The sequence below is a fragment of the Ostrinia nubilalis genome, chromosome 18 (assembly GCF_963855985.1).
Source record: "Ostrinia nubilalis chromosome 18, ilOstNubi1.1, whole genome shotgun sequence".
In the NCBI taxonomy this organism is placed as follows: Eukaryota; Metazoa; Arthropoda; class Insecta; order Lepidoptera; family Crambidae; genus Ostrinia; species Ostrinia nubilalis.
Window position 1 is genome coordinate 1,098,105 of NC_087105.1, and position 14,952 is coordinate 1,113,056.

General features: G+C 37.1%; 1 protein-coding gene across 1 annotated transcript in view; it reads right to left on the bottom strand.

Moving 5' to 3' along the window:
* Positions 1-8,428: 8,428 nt before the first annotated feature.
* Positions 8,429-14,952, bottom strand: part of LOC135080833 (thyroid transcription factor 1-like) — a 47,715-nt gene continuing 41,191 nt past the window's right edge. Inside the window, exons 5-6 of the mRNA XM_063975558.1 lie at positions 12,784-12,870; positions 8,429-10,248 (exon numbers count right to left, since the gene is read on the bottom strand). Coding sequence (XP_063831628.1) covers positions 10,009-10,248; positions 12,784-12,870 — 327 coding nt within the window. The 3' untranslated portion in view covers positions 8,429-10,008. The remainder of the gene's footprint in view (positions 10,249-12,783; positions 12,871-14,952) is intronic.

Sequence of the window (14,952 nt, forward strand, 5' to 3'; positions counted from 1 at the left end):
GAACGATTATTTCGCACGTACACCCAGGGCAAGCGTGGCACTAGGAATCCTTAGGTCCATGGTGTAGGGCTCAAAATAATCGGTGGGTATAGGCTCGGTGTACGAGGTGCGAGTATGTATGTACTCGTAATGACCCTCATGAGCCCTCCGCTGCAGCTTGCTGCATTGTCCGCTAACACAAAAGAGGTAAATGTATCAAAAAGTTTTAATATCTGATGCTGTGGGTTACTAACCGTAATAAAGTTCGTTATTATTAAAAGATAAGATAATAATAATGCAAAATACTGCGATTATCTTCATCTGGCACTTAAATAGCATTTATACCTACTGAATTTGTATCTACTGAATCTGTTCTATCTGCTTCAGGATTTTATCAAGCTATTGTCGTGAATTAAACTGAAATCCATCGACCAATTTTATTTGTCATTAGAAATAAGTAACAAATAAATATTAAGTATTGCTTATAAAAAGCAACTAAATTCGTTTAATATGAATGAATTAAAAATGCAAAATACCAAAATTATATTTAATCGGCGATCTTTTCGAGTTGATCATGTTTGTCTTTAATCTAAAATCTTTAACCCTTTAAACACAGAAATTAAAATCACTCCCAAGTAATCTTGAACGATCCAAGTCAAAAGATCCCACACTTGAAGTAACATTTAAAACATGCATTACACTGAACTGAACGAGCCCTTTGTGCTGGAACACCACAAACGCTTTGTCGAATGTCGCTCTACGGCGCACCACAGCTGATGGTTATACGGTAGACTTAGACTAAGACCTAAATCTAAGCTCACAAGTAACCAAGGCTGCTTCGAATCGATATCGCTCGAAATGATTAGAAAACTCTTAGGTATCGCTTCCACAGAACAGAGCAACTTACTGAAAGGACCTTTCTGGCCCTTTTATTGTCTCGCAGCAGTGATAGGGTTAAAGTAATATTGGGACGTGTAAAAGAGCTTTTTATAAACCTACTTGCAAAATATACGAATTTGTATTTGAGTTTAGATCAGTCTGAACCGTAGAAAGACTGGATGGCCACAATACTGAATGGTTTGATGACGATGAAAAATAGCACTTAAAGTTAGAGTTGGGAACTCTACAATCTACATTATACTTAGATACGTTCTTAGTCATATCTAGCTGTCCTTGACTTCATACACGTGATAATCGTTTTCAATTCCTTGTTATGTCTGTTAAATTATCATTCGCAAATGCGTCATGGTCATGCTCGAGCCTCGAAGTTAAAATACACAAAACGTAAAGTTTTCTGAAATGATCCAAATTCCTGCCAAATTTTCTTAATTTTTATTTCCCTTTAGAAGGTTACATTGCCTACTGGCTGCCAAATTTTCTTAATTTTTATTTCACTTTTTAGAAGGTACTACTGGCTTCTTTTGGGTCTACTCCTGTTCCTCCTATTGTCGCCACCTACGCCATTAGCGGGCGTAATCCGTGCTATGACTATGCGGTCATAGTCGCCGCATTATCGATGCCACAGCGAATGGAAGAGTTTCCTTTTACTGCTCACTATGCCATTTTTAATCTTTGTTCCCATGTAAAAATACAAAATCATCCTTATGTCCTAACATCTTTATTTTGGATCAGTTCAATAGAGTAAGCACAACACTATCCCCCCTTTCTACCAAAAGTTAAACGTGGGTTGAACATTAGTTTAAATTGATATTTGCAATGTAATTTTTAAACAAGTTCAACGTAGATAAACTATTTTGTGGTAAAGCCTCTAATTTCTAAAAGACTGCTCTAGGATTTGCGCGCCTAAGTACACTGTACAATTAATATCGTACTAATTATTAAACTTTACTACTCAATAGTCACATAAGAATATGAATTTTAAAACCCTAATAACTCCACTTAACACAAATACATCCAAAGCTCAGCTCTCCCATAGTAGAGACATAAATTAGCGCCGTCACGCCACAAAGCGGTTTAATGAAGCGCCTGAAGATGGCAGCACCTGTCAGTGTGTTTGCGCTGCGCTGGACTAAAATAAAGGGTATTTGTATGAGTGTTGATTTGACCAGTCATTGAGAGAGATATACGGGCTGGGATTTTAACTGTAGACGCCTTGAACACTGAACTTTTGTGGCCTTTGGGTCAGCAGTAAAAGAAGAGTCTACATAACAAAGGATTGAAAAGAATCAACATGTTTGTCATCTAGATTCATAAAATAAACGTACAATTCAATCAATAATTTGATTAATTGTAAAAAACTCCGTCAAAATTGAATTTTTGAAGATTATTTATGTTCTATCAGCATTTGTTAATTATTTGGGCTACTCTAAGCAGTCCATGAAAGTATCACATAGTTTGGTGCTAAGTCTCTAGCATTCTGTATACTACTAGCACAGATACTAGTATCTGTGAACAGAAGTTACATTGAATTTGATTGTCCACAAAATAGATCCGCGTGTTTTCACAGCTATCATGGGGACGGTCAGTCGATGGAATCGAACCCAAGACTCACACCATAGCGTGAGAACTATCGTCTGTTTTACTGCACAGTTTGAAGAGAAAACATATTGCAACATTATTTGTTTTAGATATTGGAGGAGTGGATAAAATACCGCTGTGCCCGGGACTTCGTACGCGTGAAAATAGTTTAAATAATATTTACCGTTTACCGCGGCAAGACCTGGAGCGAGATCAAACACGAAGCTCAAGACCGAACGCGATGGAGGACTGTTATGGATGCCCTCTGAATCATCTAGGGCACATAGAACCTTAAGTCAAGTAAGTCAAGCTCTGCCCCTTTGGCTGTAGAATGATGTTATACAGGGTGACTTTGTTATCAGTATCCAAATTTTTTTAATAAGCTCTTTGGAACAATTTGACAATACAACTTTATCGTAATTATTTTTAATTGTGGTATTTTTCGCAAAAAAAATTATTGAAAGTCTAATTCGCGGGTGCCCAATAGTGCCCATATCTTAAGTTTTAAAGGTTATTGCTTATTTTCGCTCACCATTATGTCTATTAAGCTTTGCAGTTAACTGTGTGAACATTTTTTTCCATGCACGAAGCAAATTTTCCACGTGAGTCAATTTGGAAACCGCGCGCTGCGGATGATAATAATTAAATATGAAGAAAAAAGTTTTGTTTTCTTTACGTAAATCAATTAAGTTACTGATTCTGAGTCGATCCTGAAAATTTGGATACTGATACAAAAATCACCCTGTATAAATGTGAGATTAGCGCGTTCAAGCGAACAAACTCTTCAGCTTTAAATTATTAGGTAGTAGATTATTGTTATGTAGATTTTAGTATTTTTCGCTCGTTTCCCTTTACGTATTGAATTAATCTGCAGACGTAAAGGTTGTTGAGACGTTAGGAACATTGATCATCGGATTCCGAAGGCAACTAGGTCAAGAATGTGTCGCTCTGAGTATGTATGTCCCATTGATTAGGTGTAGACTCTCCTCGTACTTAAATCTCATTATTTAATGGAGTGGAGTTTATTGCACATCACACAAATATCACAAGTAATTAAAAAAGTAGAAAAGACACAATTTTGGCGGAAAACTTGAGGATAGAGATAGTAATAAACTATGTTTACGGACAGCGTTAGCATGGCACTATACCTATATCTTTTGTTGGCTTAGACATTACAAAGTTATTGTGCGGTAGATATTAACAAACGTCCTTAGCATTCATATACACGGAGTGTTAACGAGGCTCTGACAGAAGAACGCGCCCCGCCATCGTGACTTGACATTTGTACTGGATACGTATTTCTGTGTCAATCGAATTATAATCGCGTACGAATCCACAGCCTCTTCTCCTATGATATCGAGGATAGTAATAATGACCAGACCTATATTTTAAAATAACTATTAACTACCCCCATTATTGTCACCTAAAAATATCCTGAAAGCCTCAAAAATGTACCCTCTTGCATTTTATTATAGTAGTTCCTTATTATCTTTGTTACATACTTCCTTCTAAATATGTATTTTGCAAGACCAGTTTTCTTAAGACGACATGCCTGTTTTTCGATTTACCCTATGGTGCGTTAACTTACATATTTATTGATATCGCAATTTCGAATGATTCAAAAATAAATCCCTTGTTGTGTGTCAAGTACCTATGTGTTGCAAGTTTCTTTGTTGAAACAGATTCGCGCGTTCGCAGGTTTCGCAATCAATTTAGATCGTCTTGTCTGGTGCATACGTAGAGATAGATGTATAACGCCAACGATTGCAGATTCGAATCTCTGCATGGACACGAAAATGAGCACGAGCAAATATTCATTTAACCCTTGAGTTATGAACACCTACCAGTACTAGGGGAGAGGGGGGCATAGTGGAAGGGGTGGGCAAAGCGAAAACTTTGATTTTACCAACACTCTTTCACCCAACGGCACTCGTGCTTCACGTAAGCCAGGCACAGGGCCGACCAAGGTCATTGACCAAAATCAGTCCGGCTAGCGCCACCGAGCAGGCTACATGACTGAGCGATGTAGATCGAATGAGTTTCTTACGAAATTTAAGGATTTTGGAGACTGGATATTATTGTGAAAAGTGAGTAGTGATGGTATTTTTATTATTTAAATCTAATATCTGTTTATCATAGATTCCTTTGACATTTTGTAGATTAAACAAATTTTAATACTTTCTTAGTTATCAATTGAAAACTGTAATTATTATCAAAAAGGCAAAGTGGAAAAAATTACAAGGGGGCAAAGTGGAATGATTCCCACATAGAAATATTTAATTTGTTTTTTCAGATGGTTCATAATTATTACAAAAGTAAAACGAACCAAGGATCATTTGAAATCTGGTGATGCATCGAAGAAGATTGATAGGTTTCGTTCAGTATTTTTCAAAAAAACTGGAGCAAAAAATATATGATCTTGCAGTAGTAAGGGACAAGGTTTTTTATGGCCTAAAACAGTTCCTAATTACTAAATAAGTTTTTATGTTATTTCATTTAATTGACCTCATTAGCAAATTGCACAAATACAGTAGATAAACGCTTAATAAGTGCCTTTTTCACTTTGCCCAAAGTGCAATTCCACTTTACCCTTGTGATAAGGGCAAAGCGGAAAATTGTAGACTATAAAAAAAACTTATTTTAAGCCAAAATTCTTAATAATTCGTAAATTTTTTTTAGAGTTATCTATAATTCAATACTTGTAGTATCATTTCGATTAAAACTAGTCTTCGTAACTTATCTGGTTCTTTTTATTTTTTCGATTGAAGTTAAGTACTCCACTATGCCCCCCCTTCCCCTATATCAGAAACATAAAAAGGGGAAACTTAACTTAACTTAACTTAGGTTAACTTTTTGATGCTGGTAAAATAATGTTCAGAGACAATTTTTTGGCTCTACCTAGAGCGGTATTAAGTCCTTCTGTTGGTAACGAGCATTCAAATGTATTCAAAACAAAAAATAAATGAGAATGGAGACAAAGCCACGTGAAAACGCTAGTTCTCTAATAAATTCATTACAACGCACGCCCGTGCTCTATCGATTGTGGCCTCTTGCCGAGCGTGCCACAGACAATCGACGCGATGGCGCTTCTCTACGCAACCGCTGGCAACACTGAACGACCATAAACGACTACTGAGACCGAGCGATTCTCTACTATAAGACCTACGAAATAAAGCCAAATTTTGGCTGTGTATTTAGTAGCATTGACGGCGTTCCGAATTCGAATTTTCAAAAATAAATGTTCAAGCTTCTGTTGATAGAGTGGAACAATTGGAACTTTGTAGTCACAACCATAAAGGTTAAAATTCAAGGTGGCCAGGGTGGCTGCATGAAACCTTTTCGCGTGGAAACATGGCGCTCTTTGTCTCTGACTCGTTGTGAAGCGTACTTGTGTTTCGCCGCGTTTTTTGTTCTAATTAGTCGGCCCCTCAACCTTCGTACCTCTATACTGTCGTGACACTCACCGACGACCAACGGTGTACTTTTAATTTTTTACAGGCACTCATTATAACATTATGTAAAAGTTTCCTGGGTTGCCAGCTGCGCTACATGCTGACAAATAATGTCGAATTTACCCACCCTCATTCAATTCATTTGTCTGATTGCGCTTTGTTCATCTACCTATATCTGCATACCTAATATCTCATCCTAAGGGAGCATAGTTACTTTTGTTGGAGTATATACCTTCCACGGATCTACATTTTGCTATTTCTTTTCATTGTGGTGACAATCAAAGTAATACCTACGTATTATTTACTATCATTTTATGATACGAAACAATGTTGAAAATATCCAAAAACTCGTTTCAGAAAACATTTACCCCAGAACGTCAATCAGGACGTTTACTTCCAAATAATTGTACAAGAACCAAAGGTGCAATTACATCCACAATTCAGCACGTTGTACCTACATTTAAATGCATTGTTATTCCTCCCTGCAAGACGGAGACGGCCATGAATGGGAATCCCAAGGCGAACCCTTCCGAGGGCATTCATGGCGCCCCCAACACGAATAATTTTCACAAATTTGTTTACAGATCGTGTACGCACAATTCGGGAATTTCAGCAGGGGAGGGGAGTTCCTCTTTTTGTAAGCCCCGCGGAAGGTTATTTGGGTCTGTTTATGGGTGGCTCGATCTAATTTTGGCGATTCAGTTTTTTGGATTTGCACTGCCAATTTGTGGGGTAGGGTAGAACACTATCTGTATCTTCTATCTACATAGAAGCAATGTATTGGTTCCGCTGATTTAATTAGTTCATCGAGTCAATCTTTGGATTAACTTTTATTAGTGGTTTACTTTTGAATATGGCACTCAAAACTCGGTTCACACTCAAAAATAGACTTTAGGTTTTTTATTTGTTTCGTTGGTTAGAAACTTTGTAGATTTTGTTGTAGATAGTTACAAATAATGCATATTCCCTATTTATATTAAAATTGTTTGACCCAGTTAGAATAAGATCTGGTCTCAATACAAAGCTTATGGCTTATTGCGATTGTAGAGCGAATATATCGCAGTACTTACATACCTACTCCCTTCTAGCATTAAAATCTTCATTGTTTCCATACTGCTGATGTATGCTGCCAAGAGAAGATGTTTATCTAGAAAAGAATAGTGCAGCATCCTTGCAGCCCTCTAAATTAATTGCAGATCACGTAGTTAGATGGCGTTCCGTTCCCGCGGTCCCGTGCGTGTCGTATCGCGATCGATCCGGGCGTGCTCTCTTGACCTTAGGAGTGTGTGGGTTTTAATTGTTGAATTGATAGAAACAACATTTTACAGAGAGGTATTTTTAAGTAAGTTATAAGTACCTACTTATCTTAGGTTCTGTAGACTTCCGAGCGTTTCTTTATGGAGATTCTAGCTTTTTCTTTAGAATCGTAAACACGAAATGTGATTTTTGAACTAAGTTATGTGCTCATGGTAATAGATAATCATATATCTATTTTTGTAGATTTAGCTCTTTTTATTTATTAATGGCGATGAACTTGCGTTTTTGCCAACTTCTTCGGTATAGTGGCTCTACTAAAAATCTCACTTAAAATATAATTAATTGTGTACAAAACGTTTGCCTACGGTACCCTAAATTTTAATTTCTCAAAGTCAAACAATGCGCAGCCCCACGCATCCTCGTCATTAAAGTCAATCTGCACAAATCCCGTAACCCGAAACCTGCGAACGATATGCCAATTTCGTTGTGAAGAGGCCAATAGTTTTCAATTTCGCCGTCCTCACCTGTCCCTCTTGGTTAATCCGCCATTTTATTAGCGTAGCCCTCGTGAATCCGCGCACGTGCACTTCCCCGCCTTTGTTCTATCAAAATTAAGCCTCAACACCGAAACATCGAAACCTCCAAGCTTCTACATTCAATTCTGAACCCTATCGTCCCGTTCCATGGCTTCTATTTTGGTATTGATGATCACAGATATAGGTTATCCCGCTCTGGCGCGGCCATGTTATTATTTTCGTTTTGGCGGGCCGTGACTGACGTTCAACAAAGTCGATGTTGCCATGCGGAATAAACTGTTATACGTTATGAGAGATTACAGGGTAATCTGGGAATATTGAAGACAATAAAATGAGCTTACGAGTTCGAGAGGGGGCGCGAAGGTAAATGTTTGGTACGATATTGTTTATATTTCAGAAGCTGTTTGCTTTATAAGCGGTGATTTATTACTTTCGAGTAGGCATTTCATTTGTGTTGGATATTTATAAAATGGCTTAGAAACTGATCGTGGAAAGTTTAAAATAAGTTCGCAAGGTGGGACTTTCAAAGTTGTAACGTGATTGAAAGCTCGAAGATATTAAAATTAGTTCGAGTGAAGTGTGAACTCTTGCAAATAGAATTGTTGATTGCTTAAAAACTTGGAGTATGATTGAATTTCATTCCTCCTCTCATATTACCTGCTTACAATTCAACTTTAAACTAGGTATAAAGGAATATCATGGGTTTGTCAAATTAAAGTCATCAAATAAAACTCATTAATTTTTATTAATTTTATAAATCGAAATTCATTACACCCTCACTTCTCATTATAGTTACAAATTCCTTTTCATAATTATTACTATTATTTATAATTATTAATCATAATAACTTCCCCTAATCCTACGCCATAATTACATCGACCTAAACTCCAGAACTTAACGTTTTTTTAGGTTTGAATTTCATTTAATACACTCTGCTCGAATGACGAATTAATCTAAGTTATAACAGTAATTAAAGGGGAACTTATTGCTATCCATTGCGGCGATGTTCGCCAATCGCCAGTGTTGACAGAGTGCAGATTTGAATCTCCCTAATTTCATAATATTTACATTGCGTCAACACAAGGCTTTGAGCTGGTAAAAAATTAAGTACAATATAAGACAGTGAAATATTGACTATACTATTTTCAAATCCCATTTTTAATATAAGTAAATATTAGAATGTTAAACAATACAAAACGAGTTCCTATTCTCAACCAATTTGTCTTATTTTGACTTCAATAAATTATTTAGAGACAATTTTTCAATTTTTATGAAATATTTTAAATTCGTTGTGTATGCCATGCTACATTAAAAATACGAGCATAAATGCATTATGTGGACGTAATTAAATAATTAAGAAAGTAAAATAAAGTTTAAAAGAATGTGGTTAAACATTGTGTTGTATTATTAAATACGACAATAATTATGATAAAATAAAAATAAATAAAATGGAATGCTTTTTAGCTTAAGTAAACTCGTTTTTTTAATTCGACAGATAACACTTTATGTACAAGTTAGCATCTATCTACACACACAAAACACTGAGTTTATCATAAATTATACTATTCACACAACAAGTTACTACTACAGTATCAGTTATTTACAATAAATCCGACTGAAAAAATCTTAATTTTATTGTGGTTCATACAAGACTGTACTTATTTGGCACTCTGGAGTTGGTTTGTGAGGATTGACTAAAAAGTAAAAATTGATAAAATCATTGCACGTTTACGATCACAATTGCTAACTTTGCATTAATAGCACGAATTCATTTTTGTGTATTTGTGGAGTATTTTCGATCAATCCTCACGTTGAAAAGCAAATAAAATTATCACAAAGAAATGTCAAATCCTTAGTCGTGCTTACTCTAAAGCTAGATTATTTACATGTACCCTCTCCCAAGTGCGGCGAACGTCACGCGTCTTCGTCCTTCACTTTAACACTTTAGTCCACTAATATTCACTAAACACCAATTGTCTCGCAGTTTCTGATTAGCCAGCAGTACCAGAGACAATGTTCTTGAAAGAGCTAATCTAAAGGTTCGTAAAACTCTAAAGAATATTTGAAATGGCCACAGAAATAATCGAATTAGGATCACTAAGATTTAAACTAGTAAAAGTAGCAAGAAACGAGAATGTAAAGGTTAAATGTATAAATGTTTTAAATACAAAAATGTAGTAAGAAATGTAACATCCAACAAACTCTCAGTAAAAACTTACAATACCAAAAAACGGGAACCTTTCAATAGATTAGTCGAAATACATCTCCTCCTTGAACATTGTCTCGTGGTAAAGCTGAGGGAATTTCTACCAGGCCCTGCCCTGGAGCGGTAGGTAGCCGGAGCACTGCTGCTGGTAGGCGGCGGGTTGCCGGTACGAGGAGACCAGGGGGTTGCTGCAGGCGGCCTGTGAGGCCTGCGGGCCCGAGTAGCCTGAAGTGGGGGTGGCGCAGTGGCTGTGCGCCGGGGAAGACGACTCCCCGGAGCCGCAAGGCTTCCCGTCCTTCACCAGGACGGGCACGGCCACTCGCCGGGGCGATGATGATGACTGCGGATGAAGGAGTCGTTTTAATTTTTGGGGAATAAGTGTGCTTAAATTACAAAATATCAAAAGACGTATTTCTGTAACTACATTTGCGTAATAATGCGTGTAATATAAAACCTACATTAAAAATAACTCTTCAAGTAAAAAAATACATAAATAAAGATTATCTTATTTTATCTTATCAACAAAATATGATATTTTCCTCTATGCACAATATTTTAGTCAAAGCTTCCGTAATTAACTTAATTTGGCAGTATGTAAGCTCGTACTTTCACATTTTACATTTATTTATACTTTCACCGCCATGCCTCAATAATTTTCCCTGAACAGCCACTTCAAAACGAATTTTTGGCTCTGAGAACTTCCGAGCTTTCCAAGCTGCCTTCGCTACAATCGAACCGATCATTACGTAATTACAACAAGTACAATGGGGTTGCCTTTGGCTGCCGAATTGCATTAACAATGTAGGCATAATACGTCGTTAGGGCGAAAGTCACGACACGGACCGCCCACCCCGCCCTCTGCGCAAATTGAGGCAATCGAGCGACGATGGCAACACCGACACGCGCCGTGAACACAGCTAGAGCCGTGAAAGTCAAAAGTGACGGAAGTAGCTTTCGTTTGTGGATCAAAAATGATACACACTTTTTTGCAAATGGCTGAAAGACACTTTTTTTTGTTTTACAAAAAACTATGGAGGAAAATTGATAGGTTTACTATACTCTGATTTTTAATTCGACGGAATTTTGACATTTCAGAAGTGTTGCTTCATTGAAACATTCCCACTAAGGATGGAGAGCATTTTCACAAATTAAAAAATAATCCTTTCTTGAATTTAAGGTTTCACTTAAAAAACTAAGGCTTAAAAATGTACTGATCATTTCAAAATGGTTATTTGAATTTTTATTATCATATTTTAGAAGTTACAAAAAAAATTGGGAAATTATTTTTCTATTACTGGACTCCCTGGCCAATAATCCATGGGTTACAAACCTTTTTTATGAAAATCCTTTTGTTAATATAATCTTAGCTTCATAAAATAATCAATTTAACAAGATGCCAATTTTATAATCCAAGTTATTTATGATAACGATAATGATGATTGATGATCAATATATATTTTCGTTTATTTTAATATGTTGTTTTACTGTGTTAAAAACACGTTTTTTTCTATTTAATCTCTAAAATGTACATAATAATTAGTGTACATTGAATTCACGAAACAAACAATAGTTCATTCTTGTAAGTTGTAGTTGATGAAATTTCATTTCATATTATTTATTAATAATTCAAAGCAAAAGAGGCTTATTACATCTGAATTGTCAAAAAATGACAGCTGTCAGAATTCCGTCGATTTAAAAATCGGACTATAGACAACCTACAGCTACCAGCACAAACATAAACTCTACAATCATCGGTAGTGTTCTACGATTAAAGTTTTTATCAACTGAACAATCAATTAAAGCCAAATTACTGTTTAAGAGGGAAGTTTTTATCGTTTTTTTCTCAGGCCTGTATCCCTAATAGTTCGCTAAATATGATTGTAATTGAGGGCTCCTGCGGGGCCCGTATCCGGCCCCCCGTAGAGCAAAATCTTCGCGGGGCTACCAAGGAACTTCTGTCGCTGGTAATCGAGCGACAATCGCTGTCAAACCCCTCAACAATAAAGGTGAATTGGACGTTGAATATTTCGCGACGGCGTTTCATAGTACAAGGGTGGTTGGCAAACAGGGGCGGCAGCGTCAGCGCGATATTATCGCTGTCAGCATACATTATTCATTGCCATTAACCGTGATTTTGAATCGGAAAAAATCGGAAGAATGCTGGTACAGGTGGAAAGATGCTGGTTCATGTTTGAAGGAGAAAATTGTCAAAGAGGAAAATTAAATGATCTGGCATAATAAGGCATCATCCTTGCATAATTTTATTAATTAATTTTAATATAACATTTTTATAAAGTCATAATGCAAAATAATATAATATTCAGTGTTAATTTCTTAAGCTGGCAACACCAGTTATTTATACTGAGGGTTCGTAAAGAAAACGAGTTCATCCCAACATTGTGCAATGAATGAATGAGAGACTATTGAAATTGAAATGCGTCTTAATTCAGCCAAGGACAATGCAGGAAAATACAACGCATTTAATAGAGACGATATAATGATAAACATGTTTACGAGGGTAGAAACGCACTCGATAGAAGATATTTAAAAGTGATGCATTTGACGGTAGTTTGAAATTAATTGACAGTGGTTGGTTGGTAAAATTAGTAGCGCTACGTCTGCTAATGAAGTAGGTAGTACGTTAGAAATACGTAATTAATACCCAAGTTTATTAAAGGTGAAGTGTTAAAAATGTGTGTCTTAAACCAAAGTTTTCAGTAGAAATGTGTGATGTTTCTGTCGCTGAAGTTGTTAAAGAATCCTATCGGAAGTATAGGTAGGTGTTAAAGGAAGCCTGCCCATTTTTTGAGAGTCATTTACCTGTATTTATATACCTACTTATTGACATGTATTTTAAATTGTTGTAGGTACAGACCTGATTGTGCTGATTCTGCTCCGCCATCGCCTTCTCCTTGGCTTGCCGTTTGCACTTGTAGCGGTGGTTCTGGAACCAGATTTTAACCTGAAACAAGAAGAAACGTTAGCTTCTGCAGGAGTACCAACTTAAGAAAACCGTAGCAACATTGGGAACAAATACTTAGGTAAGTTTTTTGTTCATTCAGAAAACAATGATTCTAGAGGTTATATCGTATGGGTTTCTTTTACAGATTTTTCCTAAGATATGTAAAGTTTCGAAAAATACTTGACTTTACAATCTCCGCGGCAAATATGATTGAGTATAAATTAATCTCCATCGTCACCACAAGCTCACGGCTTGACACGCGCGTCAAGTGTCGCCTCACGCCTTCAAGGTTCGGTAGCGTAAGTTGTGTGCAAGGCAGTTAGCCCACGAGCTCCCGAAAGAGTGAGACAGTCAACAGCTCGACGCCTCCCTGAAATTAGCGCAGGCACGCTATAGTCAACACTCACCTTAATGACGAAAGAATAAACACCGCTCATGCGATGTTTGCCCCACGAAGCGGCGGCTTTGTCTACGCGCGCTCCGAACGCAGCAAAATATACTCTTTATTTATTATTTATACATCGAGAACGTTTCCTCCGTGTTTATTCTTTGAAATGGATGTGTGCCCCTCTCGCAGTCGAGTTTCTCGCGCCGTTCCGTTATGAAAACGCCCGGGCTTGCATAAATACCCGCCATTTTGTCTCGATAAAGTTTCGTCCGTTATATAAACAAAATGCAATCGCTACACGGCTACTGGCCACTCGCGTTCGAGGGCTTATCGGATGGTTTTGTTATTCTTTGTTTGGGCTGGAGGTGTAGCTGGCAGCGGAATGTTGGCAGCAGTGACGCGCGCTTTTGTCGCGCTCTCGCCGGTTATTTATGGAGTAGGTGAGAGTTAATGAACGGGTCCGACGGCGGGCGACGCTTATTGCACTCCGCCGAGGCTTGGACGCTCTCGTCTCGAGTACTTTCTTTTCAATCTCCTTGTGCATAATGCTCGGTGTTTCCTTGCACGCACTCTTCACCTGAGAGCGCTATTCACGTACCTATTTGTTTTGCGTCTCAGCGACTGTTGTATCTTGTCGCCGATGGAACATTTCGGGTGTGTTTAACACTGTTTAAACTTTCATGCTTAAGAATTTAACACGCACTTAGCGGTCGAGCGTAATGTTTTTCTTATATCTGTTTGTTCGATCTTACTAAGCTACTGGAAAGTCGACAACGACTTTCCAAGCCTGCTGAGGAAACCATTTTGAGAACTTTACGAAGCGTTTTTATACCAATTTTATTCCTACCACTCTACATGTAAAAGAAACCTAACCTTGCCCTCATTAAATCCAAAATGGCGGCCACCCAAACCGCTGTCATCTTGACAATACAAGTCAATTTTGGCGCCAATAGCGCTGACAGGTTCTAATTTGATTTATTCCGAATGACATACGTTTGAAATTCGAACGTGCCTTGGCAAAGGCGTAGCTCACGGACAGCGTAGGTGTTCCGTTTCTGTGAACGATGACTTGCACCATCGCGGGCTACAATTATTATAAATAAAGATTGCTCTCGTATTTGTTTAACTCTTCATTTGGTAGAGTAATTTTTTCAACGATGATTCTACACTTTAATTTTTAATACCTTGGAATTTGTTTGTTAGCGTCTTGGAAATGTTGACAGACGTCATAAAACAATATTGGTTGATTGTTCGTTAAATTCTTAATTCCATTGATTTTGTTGCTAACTCATTTGTGGTAGGCAACAATATCAAGCTCAAATTAAATGCGATACAACAAGGTATTCTTAATGACTTAACTTAATAATAAAACAACACAAGTATTACAAGAGGCGTATAAGTTAAGCTGTTTTTCTGGGTAAAGATAATTATTAACATACTCCAGAGCAATTAAGATGTTTGCTATGATCAACAATTTTTTTGAAATGAAACTTGACTTCTGTTGTTATCCACTTACATACTTACTTATTCTTTACCTAATTATGTCTTATTACCTGAGCCTTATACATTATGTATATCATACAGATTTTGGCAATAAGAAAATTTTGCGAAAACCTTCCCTACAGCAAATACTTTAACGATTTTGACTTGATTTTTTTGGAACTTTTATAAGATTCTTAGGTTTTTTATTCCCG